Source organism: Tripterygium wilfordii, chromosome 10 (genome assembly GCF_013401445.1).
Source record: "Tripterygium wilfordii isolate XIE 37 chromosome 10, ASM1340144v1, whole genome shotgun sequence".
Taxonomy (NCBI): domain Eukaryota; kingdom Viridiplantae; phylum Streptophyta; class Magnoliopsida; order Celastrales; family Celastraceae; genus Tripterygium; species Tripterygium wilfordii.
In genome coordinates, this window is record NC_052241.1 from 800110 (window position 1) to 822295 (window position 22186).

At 36.6% G+C, this 22186-nt stretch overlaps 2 protein-coding genes and 1 pseudogene across 6 annotated transcripts; all 3 read right to left on the bottom strand.

Moving 5' to 3' along the window:
- Positions 1-75: 75 nt before the first annotated feature.
- LOC120007426 (serine/threonine protein phosphatase 2A 57 kDa regulatory subunit B' theta isoform-like) lies at positions 76-4879 on the bottom strand. 3 transcript variants are annotated; one of them, XM_038857642.1, is made up of 3 exons: positions 4685-4879; positions 2824-4450; positions 76-894 (listed from the first exon to the last, which is right to left on the bottom strand). In XM_038857642.1, the coding sequence occupies exons 2-3, from the start codon at positions 4036-4038 to the stop codon at positions 589-591; spliced, it is 1521 nt and encodes a 506-aa protein (XP_038713570.1). In that variant the 5' UTR covers positions 4039-4450; positions 4685-4879; the 3' UTR covers positions 76-588. The 3 variants fall into 3 exon arrangements, with proteins under 3 accessions (XP_038713570.1, XP_038713569.1, XP_038713568.1); XM_038857641.1 differs by having other exon boundaries at positions 2824-4455; XM_038857640.1 differs by having other exon boundaries at positions 2824-4554.
- A 1694-nt stretch (positions 4880-6573) lies between these two features.
- On the bottom strand, positions 6574-10715 carry LOC120007428 (serine/threonine protein phosphatase 2A 57 kDa regulatory subunit B' theta isoform-like). Of its 3 annotated transcripts, none has more exons than XM_038857646.1 (3): positions 10521-10715; positions 8630-10326; positions 6574-7289 (listed from the first exon to the last, which is right to left on the bottom strand). In XM_038857646.1, exons 2-3 carry the CDS (start codon positions 9845-9847, stop codon positions 6936-6938), a joined length of 1572 nt encoding a protein of 523 aa, XP_038713574.1. In that variant the 5' UTR covers positions 9848-10326; positions 10521-10715; the 3' UTR covers positions 6574-6935. The 3 variants fall into 3 exon arrangements, with proteins under 3 accessions (XP_038713574.1, XP_038713572.1, XP_038713573.1); XM_038857644.1 differs by having other exon boundaries at positions 8630-10342; XM_038857645.1 differs by having other exon boundaries at positions 8630-10373.
- Positions 10716-11134: 419 nt separating this feature from the next.
- LOC120007779 lies at positions 11135-21635 on the bottom strand (annotated as a pseudogene).
- Positions 21636-22186: the final 551 nt, after the last annotated feature.

Below are 22186 nucleotides of genomic sequence, written 5' to 3' on the forward strand. Positions count from 1 at the left end.
TGTTGATTAATTCCTCAAAGTCCTTAATTTCTCCAAAAGATAAGAGTATAAAAACACCTGCAAATCTTTCAAGACTTGACACTGAACAATATTATGATCTTCTAAACCAATAAACCCAGCCAAACATAACACTCTTAAAATTCACATCAAACTATATGATACATACACAACAAATATCGCTTCACTAAGTAGGCACAAACTTGACTCTGAAAATATTAGTGTACATAAACCGGTGATCCGTAGCTACTTACCCTAAACTCTTCAAAGACCAGACATAAAAATGCCAAAGTTACCATCTTGTGCTGAAAATGTGAATGCAGCGTACTCCAGATGTCATAGCCGTGCAAGGGAGAAACGTTGGACTTCATGGAAGCTGTATGGTACCCTTGGAGGTGCGGTTCACAATAGCGCGGAAAATAGGAATGCAAGATGAAGTGGAACTTGGATAATAATCTGTATGCATCTCGACTTCTTGGATAGTACCATTGCTATCTTGTCAACCCGCGCCTATCAATAGAACTGAAACTCTTGAATTCCTACAGCACAATATTGGAGATGTTGGGGGTGGGTATAATTCAGGGAACGATACTAGAAGGTTTTTGTTGCAGCAATCTCTTCTAAGCGCTTCCACATGGCAGCATTCTTTGCTTTGATTTCCTCCTCTTTTCGTTCATCCTCCTGGAACTGGTGCAAGCACTCTTCAAACAGCTCAGGATCAGCATCCAAGAAGATCTTACGGACATTGAGTGTCAAGTTCTGGACCAATTGATTCCAGTGGTGACGACCATTTTTTTCCACGGCCGGGAAGATAATCGGCAATATAACTTTGCGGTTTTGTCTGATCAAGTTCTCAATGTGATCATTGTTCCACAAGTACAATGCCCGCTCCGCCACCTGTATAAGCGACATCCGGTTAAATTTTTATCATAGAAAGCATAGCATGGGACAACTGACACTGCGTGAGATATAAAAGCAATATGTGAAATAAGTATATAACCAAGGCTAGGAAGTTCAAGATAAGGAACTAGTTGTTTTTTTCATGTAGTAATATTTCATACCTGCTTCGGGAGAAAGCCACACATAATGGAGTTGCCCAAACAAAATTATTTAGTCGGGTTACTACATATTAGTACAAGCCAGCCGAGCACCCACAATGTTTCAAAAAAATGAATATAAATAATGTCAATAAATCCCAGCAATAAATTTGAATCCCATGGAAGGACCACCACTGAAATATTTTTGATACGCTTATTTGTAACAAAGTGTTAGAAATTAATGTTTTATATTGAGCTATAGGCTCATCTTTAATTTGCTGTTTCCACATTTGTACTTTTTCTTATTTTTCTTGTTTAGCGAAATAGGTTAACCATATAAACCCACCGTAACACCATGAGGTACATCATAAACTGACGACCCGACCCGACACTTGTGTGAGGAATTGCCCGCTTTGGCCATCAAGTCTCACGGTTTTTCCCTCAAAAGGAGTCTCACAATGTTGAGGTCATGCCCTTCCATATATAGCATAAAGTCATTCCGCACAGATCCATTATGGGATTGTGGGACATCACAGTATTAAATTCCGTTGCCCACTCCATAATTTCTTCATCTTATCTCCAAATTTTGCACCTCCCAAAATCCTTAGCGTATATTATGCGCTTGCCACTTGCCCATAATTTTTCAATAACCTTAAACCACAAATCCAATCATAGAATATGTGTCATTGGTGATCAACCAACCACAGAAAAGGAAAAGTTGCCAATGCAATATAAAAATTTCGCACAAAATAGTTTCGACAGTAATCTAAGCATTTATTCCAAAGAACTTGATATCTGCATTTATCATTAATCTTCTGGTGATTGGGGTTATAAATCTTAACCCTCTTGTAGAAACCAACAATATCAAATATCAATCCATTGATCCACAAAAAAGGTGATAACTAGAGCTCCTTTCACTGACTTAAAAGGTGTTTCATAAAGTATTATTTATTCCAATGAGTGTCAAATATCTGTTAAATCACTTAGCTAAGCACCAATGCTTGGAATCAGTGTATTGGTGTTTCCTTTCCGATTCTGTATTTCTAGTGGATCAATATTATTAAAAATTATATGCTCACAAAGCATGAATAGGGTGCTCTCATACCTAACTGATGCTCAATAAGAGAATTTTTAATCTTGGCCAAACATGTATAGGACTACAAACATCCAAATGCACATGTGAGCATATTTACTTAATTAAAATGATAAGATTATAGAAATACTACCACATAGCCAACACCCAGGCCTGCAATTTCTTCATTAATGAAGATATCATCATCACCATCATCAAGCCTTTATCCCAAACAATGAAGATATAATAACATAACAGGTAACAGGAGTATCAGGTTGATGCATTTCCAGGGATTGAGGGGACTAAATTTCAGGTGCTAACGAACATTACTGCCTATTTATGTCATGGCACGACATAAAAATAACGAAATCTTCTCCTGGTGAGCTTACTTCCCCCCAGGCCATTGAGAAAAAAAAACCAAAAACAATGCCAGCAGCTCATCATAGAAGAAAAACTAATTGAGCCAGAATCACCAACTAATACTATTTGATACAAAAAGAATAGAGCAAAAAAAAGCATATAAAACTGACCTAGAGAAAGGTAGAGAGCCAAAATAAAAAATAAAAATAAAGCAATGAAGATGGTGCAGAGCATTCAACAATATATAAGTTGAAAAGAAGCAAGCAAGTGAAAATACCCAAACATTGAACCTAAGCTGCATGACATTGGCAATAAAGACATAATATACGTTTAGATTACTTGTTTGATGGCTCATACCTGAAAGTGCAAACTGCTCAAACAACGCGCAATTTGACGGAACAGGGGTGCCATACATCTTTGAAATTCTGCCGGCTGAGTAGCTTCTAAGATTTCCTCGAGCTCACTTAGAAATAGGACTTCTTTAGAGCTATTGGTGATTGGCCAATACTTCAACAAGCCCCTTATAATAGTATCTGCAAGCTTGCAGTCTTTCTCCACGAACTGTGTGATGCAATATGATAATTGTTGATGGTACATTGGCAAGCATTTAGGCTTATGAAGAGGCACCAGTGCACGAACAAGGAACAACTTGTGTTCTTCCTTTAGTGGAGTAGCAAATCCACTAATTACACTGCCCAAGACTTCCAAAAGCTCAGCAATTCCATTGAACTTCTCTGTTTCAAAAATGAAACGAAAGAAGATGTTGTTTATTGCCTTCCTAATATACGGACGATGCACCATAAACTTCCCATAGATGCGATGTAGAATTGTTTTCAGATATTCCCTCTCTCTGGGATCCTCAGAATCAAAGAGATCCAACAATTTAAGAACAAAAGAGTGATCAACATATCTCTTAGCCAATTTAGCATCCATCTCCGGAGATGCAACAAACCTCAGAAGGAACTCATACACGATCTGCAAGTGCGGCCAAGCAGGGTCCATCGATGGTTCCTCTTCTTCTAAATCAAAGGCTCCAGAAAGCTTGCTCTCATGAGGTTGAAGCGCGAGTGTTCTGAACAAGTTCACAGATAACATCTTCACAACTTCTAGCACAACAGGTTCTGTGAACTTCCCATTTGCAGTGGTAACATAATCGACAATCTCAAGCAACGTCTGCCTCTTAATTTCCTTCTCTTTCAATTCTTTTGTTGGGTCAGTGAAGTCAAATAAAACACAACACAATCTTAGTTTTCCAAGAAATAGATTATGCTTCTCAGAGCTGGAAACATCCCTGAATCCTGGCAATGCTTCATACGGAGCACTAACTGAATTGCCATTCAGTTTTAGACTTGTAAATTGGGTATGCATACTTCCATGACTGTAGCCTATCGTATCAAGATCAAGACCCTGGATTGAAGCGTTCCTTGAGTTTATTGGCTTATCACTTGCAAGGTCATTGTTACTTGAACTGACGGATGCATTTGAAGTTGGCGCTGACGAACCCACGAATTCACGGTTCTCAGATGACTTAGAAGGCTTCTTTGGAAGCCTACCAAGTATTTGCTTGATCATAACTTACAATGATCAAAATTCCTTCCAACCTGCCTTGTCCAGAGAATCCTTTAAATCAGATTTGCTCTAAGGACAAGGACCTTGACATCACAATTAAAGATCAGTCAGATGCATAAATTTCATTTCAAACCCAAGAATAATCAGACCCACAAATTCTATAACTTGAAATCCCAGTCACACAATCCTTTTCCCAAATCAAACACAAGGGAAATCCTTGGAGCATCAAGCAAATCACCAACGAAGGGCCTCTTGTTTTGACACATCATCTGAATAACTGGAAACTTCTCTCCAAACTTCAGAACTACAAGAACCGAAACAGATACCCTCAAACTCGAAATTCAAGAACCCAAATACAGAAAGCAACACAACAACAAATCCAGAAGCTATATCTCGTCTTTACTCTTCAAGTTGACTTCCCTACACCAAACGACCAGCAAACTCAGCTTAATCAAACCGCATATGCGTTATCAGAAACACCCAAAAAAAGGGTTTTTTCATCACCATACAAGCCAAAAACTACGGTAACCCAAATCGAAAGGAAAAAAGACTTGAAATCAGAACCCAGAACAAGTAAACAAAAAAAAGATTAGAAACAAAGGGAACCCAGATGCAATAAGAGGAGCAATGAATATGTGATGATACTTACAGAGGCAGTGACTTCAAATAGAAGCAGAGAAGAGTTCCTTTTCCGTTTTCTCGATTAGTTTGGGCCAGAAAGAGAGAGAGGGCTCCTCTTTTCCTTTCACTCCTTTTCCTTTCCTTCAACTTTTTTATCTTCTTCGAGGTTCCATTTATGGGGTGTGAATGTCATTAGGTTCTGATTTAGTGAATTTGTCACTCTGTCTCTCTAATCTATATCTAATTAACAAATTGAAGGAAAAAAAAAAACACACCTTTAAAGGTAAAGAAATATTGTTTTATCCTATATAGTGCCTATCAACTATACATAAATTTGGTATTCTTCAACAAACCTTATCAAACAGTCCAACTGTTCCAAATTTGCCAAATCCGACAGCCATTAATACCTTTGTAAGATTGGAATCAACCAAAGATGCTATCCTTGACGCCCTTTTATGTTAAAGCCGTAATCTTTGACACTTGAAATTAAAAAAATTGTGTCATTTTGTTCATTTTCTTGAGTTCAAAAAAAAAAATTTTAAAAAAAATTGTCGTCTGGGAATTTCGTAAAGTTCCCAAAATTTCTTCTAAGTTAAGTAAATATAACATGCCATTATGCTAATAAGCTAATGGAGAGATTATTATTTAATTAGGTGAAGAGAAACTCACCATTGAGTAAATTTTAGTGGTGGCAGTGAGTGTCATGATATCAACCTAAATTAGTTTTTTTTTTTTAAAACCATTATAAATTTTTAAAAAAAGCTAAATTATAATTTATTAAGAAATTATTTTAAAATTGATTTTGATGTATTGGTAGATATCCACAATAGTGGCAATACTTAACAATAGTCACTGTGAAAACATCGGAAGATCTTCATGCCTCTCATGAGAAAGCATATTAGCGTGGATTAAGTGAAGGAAGTCTATTGATAATGAAAGATGATAAAGTCGTTAGACGTGATGGAATTCCAATTGAAGTGTGAAAATACGTAGGATATGTTTGTGTAGTACTGTAATACCCCCGAACTCTGTCCGACTTACATGGCCCAACAACCTCATTTAAAGTAGTCAAGGCTTGTAGAAGCAAGTTTGGCCTTATCCAAGTCTATTTTCACCACTGAATCACATATTCGCATGTAATAAAAACAGATTTATACAGGGTATCCAATACATATAGCACATTCGATTTCAACGATAATATGTTTTACAAGTACGTGTACTCCAATCCAACTTTGAGATATATTTGTTCATGTCCAATATGGAGGACTAGGCTGGTCTAGAAAGGAAGGTTGAACTATCAAGATCAATGGGGGGCTTGAAAAACAAGATTCAATGGTCTCTCTCTTATGACAATCTCAGCTTTAAATGTTGCAAGCCAGTACTTGAAGATCATAACCCAAATCAAAGAAGGCAGGCATAGTAACTTCAAATCACAAATAAGATATTCAAATGAATAGTAATTCTCCTATGCAGACTTAAAACGCATATCACTTTTTGTGAGTAATAACAAGTAGAGCACACTGTTTTGAATCCCATTTGTTTACAAAAACAATAGATATTCTCTCATCCGCACTTTACATCCGCATAAGAAAATTCATGTTCAAAAGGAAAATATGAAGTGACAAGTCAAGGATGATGTGATAAATGTCCAAGTAAGCAGATCATAAACTATTTAGTTACAGAATGTGAAGGTAGGAGGAAAGTCAAAAGGAACACAAGACCAAATGTATTGCACCACAATATTCTTTTATTTCACAATCCTCTTTTTGTCAAAATTTCACAAGAGCAACAAGTTTGTTTGCTTCATCGCGGAAAGTGTGTGATATGATGCAATTGATTGGAATGCTCATGAGACAATAGTGTTAGCCAAGAAAATGCAAACCCAGTCGAGATACACACAGAGATCAACTCAGAACATGAACCATGAAAAAAAGAGCATTAGAAACAATATAACAAAAATATTTATTTTACAATAGGAACCCCATCCTCACGGCCAATCGGATTATCATCTATCAAAAGTTCTTTTAAAGCTTATCACATTTTCAAAACAATATGATCTTGTAAGCTAAGAAATCTAAAGGATTCAAGAGAAATTTAGAAAATGTTCATTTGGCCTCAGGACAAGCCAGTAAGCGTACCGCGTATTAGATTCCTTCTGAAACAGGTGAGGAACAATCCATAAACAGTTCATCATCTGGACAATGTTTCTATTTTATGAATCCCACCTTAATCAGAGAGAAGGAAAAAACGTGACTGGCATCGATAGTATCCTGTTCTCACTAAGCTGAAGATATGTTTGTTTTGCAAGAATCAAGCACTGCAGCATTACTTGCAGTTTTCTGAGCAGTAAGATTTTCTAAACGGTTCCACGTAGCTTCACGTTTAGCTTTGATCTCAACTGCCTTTGATTCATCTTCTTCAAACTTAAGCAAACATTCCTTGAAGAGCTCGGGATCAAGATCTTGGAAAATCTTGTGGACATTCATAGTCAAGTTATGGACGGCCTGATTCCAATGATTTCTGGCATTTCTCTCCAAGGCAGGAAAAATAATGGGCAATATGACCGTACGGTATTGTGTGATCAGATTCTCTATGTGATCATTGTTCCATAAAAACAAAGCTCTCTCTGCCACCTGGTACGGCAAAAGTAGTTGTATTAAGCAATGTAGTAATTAAGGACATCACACCAAGAACTGTCAATCACCTAAACCCTAAGTTTAAAGGGTGCAACAAGCGCACAGCCACAACAAACATACAAACACGGAGGTCAAGTTTTATTTGTTCTAGTGCAGTCAACTACATATAGATTCGCAATGGAGGGAAAAGAAAACAAATTAATATCGAATGATCCTGCATATCTCAGCATGTTACATAGCCAAAGTTTCTAAAAGGTCCAGTACCAAGAACAACTCCTTTTAAGTTCTAATGTTCTATAAAGCGATTCCTTTCCAGTTTCCACCAATGAAAACACAGATTTTCAAACAAGTAGATAACTGCTGTCAAGTCTGTAACCAGGTTAACTGACAGAGAGTTTGATGTTGCTTATTTTGAGGTTTCATCCAGTTGGGAAAGCACCAAATTGTATACATTTTTCTTGAATGCAAAAGAAAATTTTATTAAGGGCCACTAAGTGCAACCAAAAGAATGTAAATAGTGAAAACAACAGAGATTTTTTTTAAAAAAAAGGACAAATAATTTAGTTTACATCAAGGCTAAGAATTTCAAAGAGTTTGCTGCTCTGTCTAGGCAACCAGAATTTGGTCATGGAGCCAGTCATCCATGCACTCGTAAAACTCAGTTTCTTTCTCAGAGAAGAGTCTAGAAGAGCTTGTTGCTTCTTTCCAACAATACCAACCAGTACCCAATTGTATACTTCAAAATATTTTTCCACAATGTGCTATCTATTCTCTAAATTATTACACTCGTATCTAATGACTAACCCTCTATTTCTCAATCTATTGTGTACACTCCAATATAAGACCTGTATGTTATTCATCCTCAATCTGCAGCTCTGTAGGCTCTCAAAATAAACTAACTCAAACACCAAGAAGAGACATCCTAAAAGCCAAGGAGAGCCATAAGTGAAAAGGAAAACTTCAATGCTGGTGAACATGTCTGTCATATCAAATCCCATGCGAACTACAGGGACATTGACTTGCCAAAACCCAAATAGGCCACAAAGCACACAAACATGGAACATTGGCAACTCCATGTATTCAATCACAGACTTTAAGGAACAGAAACGCTCCAGACCCAAAAATAATAAACCAAAGAAGAGGGGAAAAAAAGGAATCAACAAGATGCCCGAGGAACTGCAGATGATAACCTACAACTTAAAACATAGCAGAACAGATCTTATTTGCATAACATATTTAACGAACACTCCGGAAATGGAGCACCCAACTTTCTATGATATTTTAAAAATTACGAAACCCAAAAATAAAGGAGAAACATACATATAGAAACTTAGTACCTGAAAGTGTGAACTGTTCAAACACCTTGCAATCTGTCGAAAGAGGGGAACCATGCAGCGCTGAAATTCTGGCGGCTGAGTTGGTTCTAAAACTTCCTCCAATTCATTCAGGAACATCACTTCCTTTGAACTATTAGTGATAGGCCAGTATTTCAATAAACCCCTGATAACAGTATCAGCAAGCTTGCAGTCTTTCTCCACAAACTGAGTGATGCAGTATGATAACTGCTGATGGTACATGGCCAAGCATCTAGGTTTATGCAGGGGAATAAGTACACGGACAAGAAAAGCTTTATGTTCTTCTTTCAGTGGCAAAGCAAATCCATTGATAATGCTACCCAGAATTTCTAGCAGTTCAGCAATCCCATTATGCTTCTCAGTCTCAAAGATAAATCCAAAAAAGATATTGTTGATGGCTTTTCTGATGAATGGACGATGTACCATAAATTTACCATAGATCCGGTGAAGAATTGTTTTCAGGTACTCCCTTTCTCGAGGATCGTCAGAGTCGAACAAATCAAGCAACTTCAGGATAAAGGATTGGTCAATGTATCTTTTCGCCAATTTTGCATCTGTCTCAGGTGATGCCACAAACCTTAGTAAGAATTCATAAACAATTTGCAAGTGTGGCCATGCAGGATCCATTGAGGGCTCCTCCTCTTCCATATCAAATCCATTTATGACCTTGTTATCACGTGGCTGTGGAGTGAATGCCCTAAACAAGTTTGCAGACACCATTTTAATAGCCTCTTGCATGACAGTTTCCGGAAATTTACCATTTGCGGAAGTAACATAATCCACTAGCTCTAGCAATGTCTGTCGCTTGATCTCCTTCTCCTTCAGATTCTTTGTTGGATCAGTGAAGTCGAACACCAAATCAGACAGATGCAGCTTCTTTATAAATAAGTTCTGCTTCTCCGAGTTTGGGACTTCCCTGAATCCAGGCAATGCTTCATAAGCAGAAAATCCTGAATTTCCATTTTGCTTCAAATTTGCAGCTCGCTGTACCTGGTTAATATAATTCTGTCCCAAATCTGAAACCGAATTAGAAGAAGGAAGAGATGTTATGGTCGAATTCCCAGCCTTGGTTGTTCCTAGATCACTGTTTCTCGAACCAGTGGACACATTTGAATAAATAGCATGGTGTCCTCCATGCTCACGATTTTCTGCAGTTTTCGACGACTTTCGAGGTAGCTTGCTGAGTATCTGTTTTAACATAATTTACAAGAACAAACCAAATGCCACCCCCTCAAGAAAGACTCAACACTGCTCTATATCAATTCCCAATTCTTCCAGACACAACTAATCCAGATCAAAACCTGTCACTATAGCCCATCCAATAGCTTATTCACGTGCGTATCTGAAAAAAAAAAGTAGAGAGGGCTCCAAAACCCAAAATTCCCCTCCGTAAAATCAAAACCAAACACAGTTGAGCACCAAAACCAGAGCAAAACCTGATTCTTCCAAATCTCAATAACCCAAACCAGGAACTCGTATGCAGTCTGGTGAGCTTATGAAACGTCAAAAAAAATTTAAGCTTTCAACATAATTTCAGAAACCCACAAGCGCAAAACCACGATTACTATAAGATCAGCACCAAATCTGAAATTCCCACCTCAAATAGAGAAATCCCCGTTTCCTCACTCTCTATTGGCTTGAGAAGGAGATAAGAAAACCCAGTGTATCATCACATGCACCTATATAACCACTACCCTGAATGAGAAATAACGATCAGAGAACACACCTAATTAGAAAAACGAAGCACAAAAATCAAAACACCGACAATCAAACAGCGATTTCGAACAAAGAGAACAGAGAAAACCCAGATTAGGAAATACCAAAAAAGAAAATCAAGGGACGGGATTTTGATTTTCTGGTGCAAAGGACTTACCAAAACGAATTCAAGCTCTGATTCTTGTAATTCTCTTGTAGTTGTTGCTTGTTGACTGGTACAATTATTGAAATTCTATATTTAATTTCTTCATCGTGATTATTCTTCCTCGAGTGCTACAAGTCAATCCTTGCCTCCTTTCCTTGTCTATCTTACTCGTTTCTGTGATGTGTTTGTGTGCCCCAGTCAAAAGGAAAGTAGATACTGGAAGTCCTTTAACAATGGGCGTAAAACAACTGTGCTTATCATACGACATCGTTTGCTGGTTTCCTTCCCACTCTTGTTTAAAGGGCAACACGCGTAGACACGGAGTTTACAAGTGAACGAATCTGCATGAATTTTATTTTTATCATAATTAGTTTATTTTTACGGTAATAAATATTCTATTTGGGAATAAATCTCTAAAAATTTGATAAATCTCATTATCAAGTCAACCCAATAGTCACCTTTATTAACATAAATGGAAATTTTCAAAAAAAGTGAGAAGGAAATTTGTCATTTGAACCCACGTATACGACAATTGCTCACCTGAAGATAAAATAAGTTGAAGTAAACATAACGTGTGATCACAAAAGTATTCCTATCAATAAGAATAACAATCAGGACCTTTCGAGTTTAGAGATTCACTATTACACTATTACCCAGGTTATTTATGTATGCGACATACTATTGTTATATTTTATCCAATTGAACAAACTAAAGCAACCGTACATGTTACAACTTTTAATGTCCAAAAAAGACAGAAGCTAAAGTGCACCACAAAAATAGTAAAGCCAATTAGGTATTTCATTCTCTTCATCAGCTTTTGCTTTGTCACCCTTGTTACCCTCTTTGATCAGATCAGATCAGATACTGCCTTTTTCAACTGCAACTTGAATTGATTCCATATACTTTTCTTTTCTTTAGGCCCACAATAAGAAAAGTAAGCTGTTAATAATTTAAAATCTGCAAATTAATTTTAGGCCCAAGTGAATATAATGATCATGATCTCTCCAAGTTTGCTAAATAATCAAATAACACGATCATGCACACCATTCACATAAAGTGTGTATATATATGTATGTATTCATACATGTTGGCAACACCAACCACTAGGACAGTATTGACTTGCCTGCTAAATGGCAGCTACGAGCCAAATTTGAGGTATCCTGCATTCAGAAAATGACAATAGTAACCTGCCTGAGATGTTTACAGAGAAACCAGGGGGCCAAAGCATGCACACACAAACAAGGACTTGGCCAAAGGCCTAAATAAACACACAGTCCAAATTAGAAGTGCCCGTATACAGTGTGTGTCGGTATGTGTGATAGGTATTCATCAATCTAGTTACCTTATCTCCTACTAGAAAAACTATGATCATTCGAACTCCACTGGATAACTAAAGATGAACATACACAAACTCTTCTGGTATCACTCTACTATAACAAAGTGCACACAATAAAGGTTGGAGTATAGTGGGGATTGAAATGAGGAGTAATTCTTGATCACATAGCTCTTGGGAAAATTTCGAAATCATTTAGAATGATAAAGCCATCAACAAATGCAAAAAATGGCAAAACCTATACGCCTTGCTATCCATGTCAACCTATACCCATCCCCCTAATCGATCCCATATTAAAAAAGAAAGAAAGAAAGAAAAACCCTCAACCTACAGCTAATTCTACTAATACATTTGTTATTGTTTGGTTGGAGAATCTCTATTAAATAAAAGGCATTAAAGCTGCTGCAGCTAAAGATGCACGAGGATATGATAGCTAGTAATATTTTTTTTACAAGCATATTATAATGCCATCATCTTCTGTGAGAATTGAGATAAGCAATAATGACTTGCGTGCAAACCTGAAATGCCATATAATGAGTCAATTATATGATGTTGGATCAGAAAGGTGTAGAAAGTTAGAAACAGATTTATCAAGACCTCCTTTTGCGTTATGAACTATATTTGGCTCTGCTGTCAATAAAACCATGAATAGATGGCTCTCTTCCAAGAAAATCAGACAGAACTTCAACAGGATCCTTTGCTCCTCCTGAAGCCAAAACCTGCCAAAGAAAAAATGCTACAATCTCACAAGAACATGAATCATTACTTTTGAACTCACTTGTTTACCTTATTTCTAAATTGCATGCCAACATGCTGGTTCAAAAGATCGCCTTGAAACTTTGAGGAAAAAATATCCGCAGCAAAAACCTGTAAATCACATTTAAAGACTCAGCTGAGCATTGTAACAGGCAGCGAATACACCAAGATAGATGGTTACAATAACAGAGCAGTATTGTTTATAGGATGCAATCAGAAGCACTAGTTTTCCTTTAAGGTCCCATGCACAAGGCTTCCCCAGTGCAGGTCGGTTCCAGGGAGAGGGCAAGATGTATGCAGCCTTAGGGGATTGCAGACAGGCTGTTTCCAGGATTTAAACTTGTCACTCCAAGGTTGTGATGGAGAAAATTGACCACTGGATAGCAGAAAAGTATAATAATAACAGCTGAGCACATGATGCCGTAAGAATTTTGGAGAATTAACCTGTACCTCACTCCAGATACGACTGTAACAAGCAGCTTCATAACCAATAGCACTACACGGGAAACATGATGCAGGATTTGTTCCTTCTAGTATTGGCAAACCCAACATGATCTGGAGGAAAAAGTTGCATATGACCATAATGTCGCTGAACAAACCTTCAAAAGTTACAACAGAAGAAGTTTTTCACCTTAGGATGAAGATGCTTGAATAACTCATCAATGTCAACATTGTCAGCAGAATGTATTATTTGATCAAAAAGACCTGAAAACAAAAGAACAGCAATGTTATAACTTATACGAAACATGGGGACAATGCTATTGCTCAGGCATTCACAACAGATAGATTTCAAATTCCATTAATCGGCATTCTGAAGTAGCATTTCCAAATTGATTGGGAATGCTTTCTCGGTCATTTGCATCTCCATAGAACTCCTGAAAGACCAAGTACAATATGCATGCTGTAACATCACCACCATTAGCATGGCAATGCAAATAAATATCACTGTCGATAGAAAATTGAAATACTTATCAAACAAACCTTTTCTAGCTCAAGGCTATCGTTGATAATCTTCAGTCAAAAGGTTAAGTATCTATTGGCATTTCAAACCGTCACCTGAGACTGCCATTATTTTTTAGAATGGTATCAAAAAATCTATCGAAGTTCAAAACACTCAAGTCTCCCCACAGCTCCTCTTGTTAAATATTCTTTAATTTCTTTCTGCAACTATGTCCAATCTAGAAGATTCTGAACCACAAGATATGAAAAAAGACATGATTTGACAAAATAGCATTTTCTTTCGGCAACTATGTGCAAGCTAGATGATTCTGAACCACAAGATAGGGGGGAAAAAGAAATGATTTGATAAAATAGCACGAGTAAAGCAATAAGTTCTCTAATTAATTAATGAAATTCTGACGGCAATAATATAGTAGGAGAACTTACAACAAAAAATCTCTTGCTTCAGTTTCAGAGCAGAACACGAATACCTCCATCGCTTGAGTGATTTACTTATTTCATCCTTGATGGGCTTCGTGATATCCTAGTCATCATTAATTTCATAGGTGTCATCTACACATTTAACATAGAAGGACCAACTGACAGAAAACTCAATGTAACTTCCAGAAAGATAACAAAATGACTTTACAAACCATTGCAAAACTTTGAAAAGTAGACCACCAAAATGCAAACAAGTCAAACATGCCCATGCACATAAAAATAGATAGATGTCAACCCGATATGAGTGTGTGCAAGTGTACGTGTGTGTGTGTGTAAGAGAGAGAGATGTTGACCATGCTATAAGCATAAGAAACCCCTGAATGTTGAGTAAAAGAACATCCAATATGCATTACCTGATAAAAGCCAGATATCAACTTCAAAGAGAAGTTCTCAAAGCACCTACATTTCACATAAACCATCGTAAGGTGAGTTAGTGCCTAGTAATTCCAGAAACAAAAAAAAAATCCACTAGTTACCAGTTTTCTAGCAACAGCGCAGGAATCTCCACAAAATCAGCATCGGCACGCAGTCCAGAGAATCTTGAAAAGGATGGACGACTGCATATATGTTGGACCTAGAATCCCAATCATGTCAATGCCATGTTATTTATCTACACCGTCAAATCATAGAAGACACCACTATACAACAGCCACAGCAATGTATCATGAAGGAAATATAGTAAATAAAAATATGTTAGTAATCAGAACATACCACATGGCCAAATTCATGAAAAAAATTAACCACTTCTGAGAATCTTAATAATCCAGGATGACCACCCATGTCCTTTTGAAGTTGTGATATAAGTAATGCAACTGGTATCTAGTTCCATAAAAACCAAGGATCAATTAGTTTAAGCAAAGTTTAGGAAGATGACCATGTGTGTAAGATACTACTTACATGATATAGCAAATCTGCAAGAACATGCAGGCACAGACACACAGACACACACAAAAACAAGGCAGGGGATGCGCAATCAGAAACCCAGGTGAAAAGGTAAAAATGATAGGATATTTCTATAGTGGACATTTACCCCCAGTAAAGAGTGGGAGTGACTGAAAGAAGATGATTATTTTATTCCTTTTGCTAGTGTGGTCCACAGTTGACTACAGATTTAAACAGGAATTGTGGTGGTATATGCATCCCCTTCCCAGTGGCAGCACCAGTAGCTGCCTGGGTTCTGCTTCTAGTAATCATTTAGTAAGAAATATAGTCAAACTGTGGCAGTTTTAACTTGAAATCGCTAAATGGGCTAAAAAACAAGTATTTTCATTCTGCTAAAAATATGAGTATTCTTGCACCAAAGCTTCTCTGGTGCCGGATATATACTACAAGTGGTCATAAGCAAATCAATTCTCTTCTGCCACCAGAGGCAAATACTAGATTAATTTGCTATGGTTAATCATTAGATTTTAACTTTGAGAATAGAAAGAAAAATATTCTAAAACAATAATCCTTGAAAGGATATTAGAGTCCAATGTAAAACTAAAGCAAAATATACAGTTCACAAAGTTTTCTACTTATAGTTTCAGGGACCAGGGAGTCGGGGACACAAAAAATGAGCACTATTAGTCTACCTGCCGTCTACCATTGACTGCCAATGCACTGTTCTGAAGAGCCACAACGCAGGTATGCCCGTATTTTCCTTCCCTGTTAGAAATAATCAAATTAGTTTTTCAAAAGCAAATAAAAATGAGTGAAGAGTTAAATCTTAAGAAATGAAGTAAAAAATTTGAACCTTGTGTATAAATCAAGGTACACATAACCTATGAGTTCACCAGAATTTAAATCGAAAACCGAAAAAAGACGAACATCACTATGCCAAATCTCAGCATCTGCACTTTCTTCAAATCGTAAACCTGTTTGAGAATAGCTGATAATTAACCATAATGATGTTAAGTACTCCTCAACTAGACCTCACTAATCACACAAACACACCCAAACATTCACACACCCCACAGAGAGAGAGGGAGCATATCAAAAACATCTAAAATATACCAAAGAGGTCCTGGATTATCTTGAAGATCCCAGATACAACCAAATCAACTGGAAAATACTTCTTAACAACTCCAAAGTCTATATCAAACTGCTGCTCTTCAACCCTCTTCACGTAGAATAAAAGATCTTCAATTCCAAATGGAAACTCTCCTTCCACTTTCCTCTGAAGCCAGGTAACACTCAAAATTAACAAGACACAAAAGAGACTGTAACATAAAGAAGACCTTCACCAAGAGCATACTGACCTTTAAGTCTTTCAACATGATAAGTTACCTACTGGCTGCATCAGTTAAACTGGCTGAGATATCCTCCAAAAACTCAAATACCTAACCATAATAAGAACATCACATAAGCAAATATCATTTTCAAACAAATAATATTGATAAATAGTAGCAGTGAACCATCCAGATCTCAATATTCGCAAAAAGGATGTCTGAACCCATCAATACAGATTCCTAAACTGTAATGTGAAACAATCTGGGGGTGCTAAGACAGCTACAGTCCACCGTAGGGTATCCATTTTCTGCTATGCTATCAGAGAGAGAGGGAGAGACAGACAGAAACAGAGACAGGCAACTCAAATATAACCAACTTGATACAGCCACATGCATGATCCCTATTCTCAACTCAAATCGGAAAGTGTCCGAGATTGATGAAAGAAAAAAAAACACAAGATCTATTCACTTGCCCAAAACAGGAAAATTCATGTGCTGAAAATGGGAAATACCCATCACTCACATTAAGATTGTCTCAACAGAAACTAGCTTTAAACTGTTCGGTTGATCATTCAATAATTAGAGTAATGAATACCACCAAAATAGAAAATTACTCAGTAACTAACATCCTATAATTGATCTTATAATGAAAAAGCTAAACTATCAACTGATGTAAATAATGACCGAGTTTTAAAGGGGTAAACATAAGATATTGGCTTGATTTGGATGGAATTTGTTTTGGTGACCAATTAGCTGGAAGCTGGAAGGCCATCATGCACAGAATCATCACCTTTTTCAGTAAACAAATAACACATTGTGGTAAATTGTTACATCGTCACAAAAATCAAACTACGATAGATAATGTTTAAAACTTAAATGAGAACCACAAATACTCTTCCTTAATTATTCCCATCTTGAATGCTTACAGTAAGCTTGTTTCATGGCAATAACAAACAATAGTACAAACCTTCAATAAAACATCCTAGACGCCTTCTTATAAAACTTCTTTTGCATTTGAAAGGAAAAAAAACAATGGTACAAACCTTTGTAGATGTCCTAGCCATTCTAAGGCCAACGGCGTAATCAGCATAATTTGAATAGCCAAGTAGGCAAGCATATTTATGGCGCAACTGAACCTATATCATCAATAAACAATTAAAAAATACCTCAACAAAAAGGTTACTTGCCATGTGAAATATAAATGCATTCAGTTGAATCACAATATAATAATGCAACTAATGGCAGTAATATTCAAGGCTTAAGTTAAAATTAATGGTATTATTAGATCACATATCAGGCAAAAGTGTCAATAAAAAGAACTTCCTAAGGTGAAGCAATTGGCAAATTGGCAAGGGGTATATGAATGGCATATAATCATACACCATAACTCCAAGCGATTGAAACACATCGTAATTTAGCTTTTGTCTATCAATAACAAATGTGATTTCCAATTTCCCGACTTCAAGTTTCCAACTAAGATGGCAGAAAAAATGTATGCATTGAATGAACATTGGTGAGTCTTAACTTTAAAATAAATAATTCATTTAGAGGAGTAAAATTTACACATTAATCTTTTTTGGATAAAAGCTTTGATGATGATGAGCTTATAATCCAAACCTTTTGTCCAGTGATTATATATAATCTACGTTTTCTATGAGTAGAGAGAGTTGCAATATTTATCAAATCCTCTAAGATAGAAAGATTGACTTCTCCACACCTCTTTCCATATGCCATTGCAACTGCCCTTCTTGTCTTTCCAACCTTTACAAATTCAACACAAGTAATGTAATCGACGTGATTTCTGTCATCACACAATTAAGTAGAACTACATGAGGTCAAAATAGTAAAAAACAAAAAAGATTCAGGCTGGAATAATGACAATATGCAATTGTGCAATTGACAGTCATGACTCATGAATATCTACAACTGACAAGCAGAGAATGTATGTGCAGTCCTATTCGAAATAGAAAGAAATTAAATTAAAATTATTAATAACCAACCTAATTTGACTATAATTCCTAATATCGACCAAAAATAAAACTCCTAAAGTTCTATTAATTAAATATGAATCACTCCTAAAAAGTATTAAATCTTGTCTACTTAGGCAACGAGGTCATAATAAGAAATCTCAATAGCATTACCTAAAGGAGAAAAAAAAAACAAACAAACAACAACAACTCCCGTGATCAAGGCTCAAGCAATGGGTGGGGTTGGGGACATGTAGGATGTACAATGACCTTATCCCCCCACATATTATGTGGAGAGGTTGTTTACAGGAATTGAACTTGTGACCTTTAGGTTGCACCCGACAACTCTACCATTGGGCCACATGTTCGCCAGAAATTGAAAGAAATCTAAGTATAATTATTTCATCACTCTTCAAGTTCCTATCAAGCAAATTGAAATTTTGTATCATTTAAAAACTTTATAAAATAATCAACAAGATAACCAAGCATGTGAGGTTTGACGATACTGGATGCCCAAAAAAAAAATCATACCTTGCAAAGCTCCAGTACCGCTGCAACATGAGGGCTTTTCAGTGTGACCTTAAACTTACCATCTTCAGCTTTGCCCAACTTCTGCACCAGAGTAAATTCAGTCCAGTAAACAAAAAAGAAAAGTATTGACGGAAAATCCACTTTTTCTTTTTTCTTTTTTCTTTTTCTTCTTAGTGAGTGTGGGAAAAGGGATCGTGGGTTTCGAACCAAAGTGTGCTGCCAAATTAGCCAAATTCTGACATTAACATCTCTTTGCCTTTTCTTATTACAGTAAAAAGTTGTTCCCATCAAGATAAGATGCAACAGCAAATTCTAGTTCTGTTCGAAAATTGGAAAAGGCTTCTGCCCTCTGAAAATTGGTGAAAGCATAGACCACTACATGATCTTTTGACTTTGAAATCTTAACTTGAACCATCAACCATGATTTCCTCTTATATACTGTTATCGCTACTGTTCCAGAGATTTGTTAGAAGGAAATGAAAAGGTAATTCAAATAAAAGAGAAGCCAAGAGACTTATACTATGACGAAATAGATAGTCAATCAACTATTGAGATGTAAAAGAGGGAGAACAAAAGGGATATAAGTTTCACTAAGTAAACTTGTTTAGTGAAATCCTCAGGTCAGGTGCCTCATAAAATAACGAATAAGTTATCCAGTGCCCCTTGGGCAATGGTAATGCACCAATGTGGCTCGTAAGATTGTGTAAACTTGTCTTTTAGTATAATTTTTGAAATTTGAAAAAAGCATAGTTTATTGTGTTTGTACACTTGTCAAAAGCTTCTGATCCCTTGCATCTGTTAACAGGACTGATAAAATGAAACAGTAACTCCTCCAAAAAGAATGAAGAAAACTCAAAGGAACCCAGACCTCAAGTAATTCAGGTGGTAATCCAACTAGCTCAGCCCCACTTAAAAGAAGAAAAGTGCCATCATTACTCAAATTTTGGACATATTTAAAGCTTAACTCATCAATTTGAGCTCTCAAGCGTTGTACTTCCTCTCTCTTGGTAACAGCAAGATTCAACCCATTATGTTCAAAGTCTCTCACCTGTCACTGATCAGGGAAGAATCAACACTTGAATTGAACAACTCATACAGCTTAATATAAATCTTTAGAGAAAACATTAAACTAAAACTGGCAACATTCCTAAGAAATGTTCCCATTGTTCGTAGGCTATGCTACGTAGTCATGAAACAATTGTTCTGCTAAATAATTGAAATTGCAACGCTTTAGCAGGCAAGTAATTATAGTTGGCTACCCCAAATCTTGCAATCATGATCATATGAGATAAATTTTCTCACCAGACACTGAATATAGAGCTTAGCCTCAGGATTCTTCCATTCCCCTCGTCCGGCAAAAGCTTTGACGACATGGTATACATCTTCACGTTTACTGATCCACTTGCACGGAATTGCACAACATTTATTTTCGTATGTGGTAAAGGGATTTAAAACTTAGAACTTCAATCCAAGTAAAATACTAACAAGTTTTTTGATTGTGATATCAAAGTATGCTATTGTGTGACTTGAGTCATAATGCTTAGAATGTAATGAGAGCTGAAAGTTTTTTTATCAACACAACCAAATGTTTCCACTCCATTAAAGTTGACATCTAAAGCTTTCTGGTAAGCGGACTAAGTGATCTGTATTTTGATCGTACTTGTGAACTGATTGATCACTTAGTGATATACGCTGAAACTTCATATTCTTATGAAACGACCATCAACTAAAGACAGGACATCATTAGTTCAGCGACCTTTATAGAGTGCACCACCAAACACTGGACAATGACAAAACTTACCTACGTGATGCCCAACCATTAAAAGAAAGTAAAATAAGTAGCATAAAGGATATAGAATAAGAAAATGAATATAGCAAACCTGCACTTCAAAACATGTGCATCAATTCTCCGCTCTGCTTCAGCACTTGCTTTCTGGACCAACTCCGAAGTGGACACCAACTTGGGGAATGCACAAGATTGTATCAGTGAAAACTGTCGTGCCTCCAGCTCAGCTAGTGGTGCAATCACATTCATATAGTTAACCTGCATATTTTGATATAGCAAACAAGAAAAGCATTTGAAGTAACAAACCATGCACGTAAGAACAATTTCCAAGTAATGTGAGAACTTGACATAGTAAATCACTGTAGTTACCAAAACCCTATTTTCCACACCAAATGTTCGAAGTAATATTTATACAAAGTTACAAACCAAACAAAAATTAAATAAAACAGAGTGTCTCAACTGATTTCACGAGTTGTTAATGGAAAATACCTTGTCAAGAGGGACAGAAGCAATTGCATCGTGAACCTTCTTTGACTCGGCAATTATCTGGTCAGCTAGTTTGAGAATCTCAGACGCAGATAGATTAACACGAACATCAGAGCCCAATAAATCTAAAATAACAACAACAACAAAAATAATAGCCCAAAGAATCCAAGTAAATTGCTCACACACAGTAACAAACAAACGACAGCAATGGAAGACCAAATAACAAGTGCAAAAACTTTTATAGAAGTAACACAATGTACTACAACAACAAAAATAAATGAATAAACGTAGAACTGCTTGGCTTCCTGGAAAAATTACAAAGCGAGAAAATAAAATTGAAAAGAAAAGGGAGAAAAATAAATAAATATACAGAGAGATTACCTTTCCACTTGGCCTTTTGCCTGTGAGAGTTAAAGGCGGAGATTGCGATGTTAACGGCGACCGCAAACAACGCCGCACCACCAGTTAGAACGAGAACGTTCTGGTTACGCATCTGCTTCGTCATTTTCTCGCTCTTTTCTTGGCCCTCTGCCATTTTCTTTGAAGCTTTTACTTTTGGATTATATCACTGACCAAACGCCAATTGAGAGGGAAATTTGCCGTTACTCACGCCTAAGGCGGAAAGAAAGAGGCAAACAAATAACACTGATTCTCGTGGGCTTGGACCTTTTGGCCCATGGTCCGTTACGGCCTTTAGAAGGTGTAGAACCGAAGGTGGTTTCGTTCTGTTTTTGTCTGTTTTTTCTTGACATAATTTAACCGACCATTCCGTTGGTTATTGAATAATTGATTGGTTTTTTTTGATTTTTCCCACCAATATACATTTGATAATAACCGACCCAATGGTTAGTTTGACAAGGTTTTTTTTTTACAACCCTTATTACAAGAGTAGCAGCCAAACCCCCAATACAACATTCTAGTATCAACTGAATGGTGATAACTTTTTTAATGAGCGGTGGGTTGTGATCATCCATGGTGAGATGGTACCATGTTTATGAGAATTCGAGATGGAGTTTTAAAAGACTCGCACGGTTTTATCTTTTATTAAAAGGGGTCTCAATTATATTTAACAATAAGCATAGCTTAGCTCCCTTCTTTGCAAAGTTGATTGCACTGATATACTTTACTCCTGTTCATGGATCTGTTTCGAAGCTTTAGACAACTTTGTG

Bases quoted from the DNA above. Each gene is read 5' to 3' on its own strand.
- LOC120007426 (XM_038857642.1), bottom strand. From the start codon at position 4,038: ATGATCAAGCAAATACTTGGTAGGCTTCCAAAGAAGCCTTCTAAGTCA. The intron at 895-2,823 runs GTATGAGCCATC...TCGCTTATACAG, and splicing joins TGAGCAGTTTGCACTTTCAG to GTGGCGGAGCGGGCATTGTA.
- LOC120007428 (XM_038857646.1), bottom strand. From the start codon at position 9,847: ATGTTAAAACAGATACTCAGCAAGCTACCTCGAAAGTCGTCGAAAACT. The intron at 7,290-8,629 runs GTACTAAGTTTC...TTGCCGTACCAG, and splicing joins TGAACAGTTCACACTTTCAG to GTGGCAGAGAGAGCTTTGTT.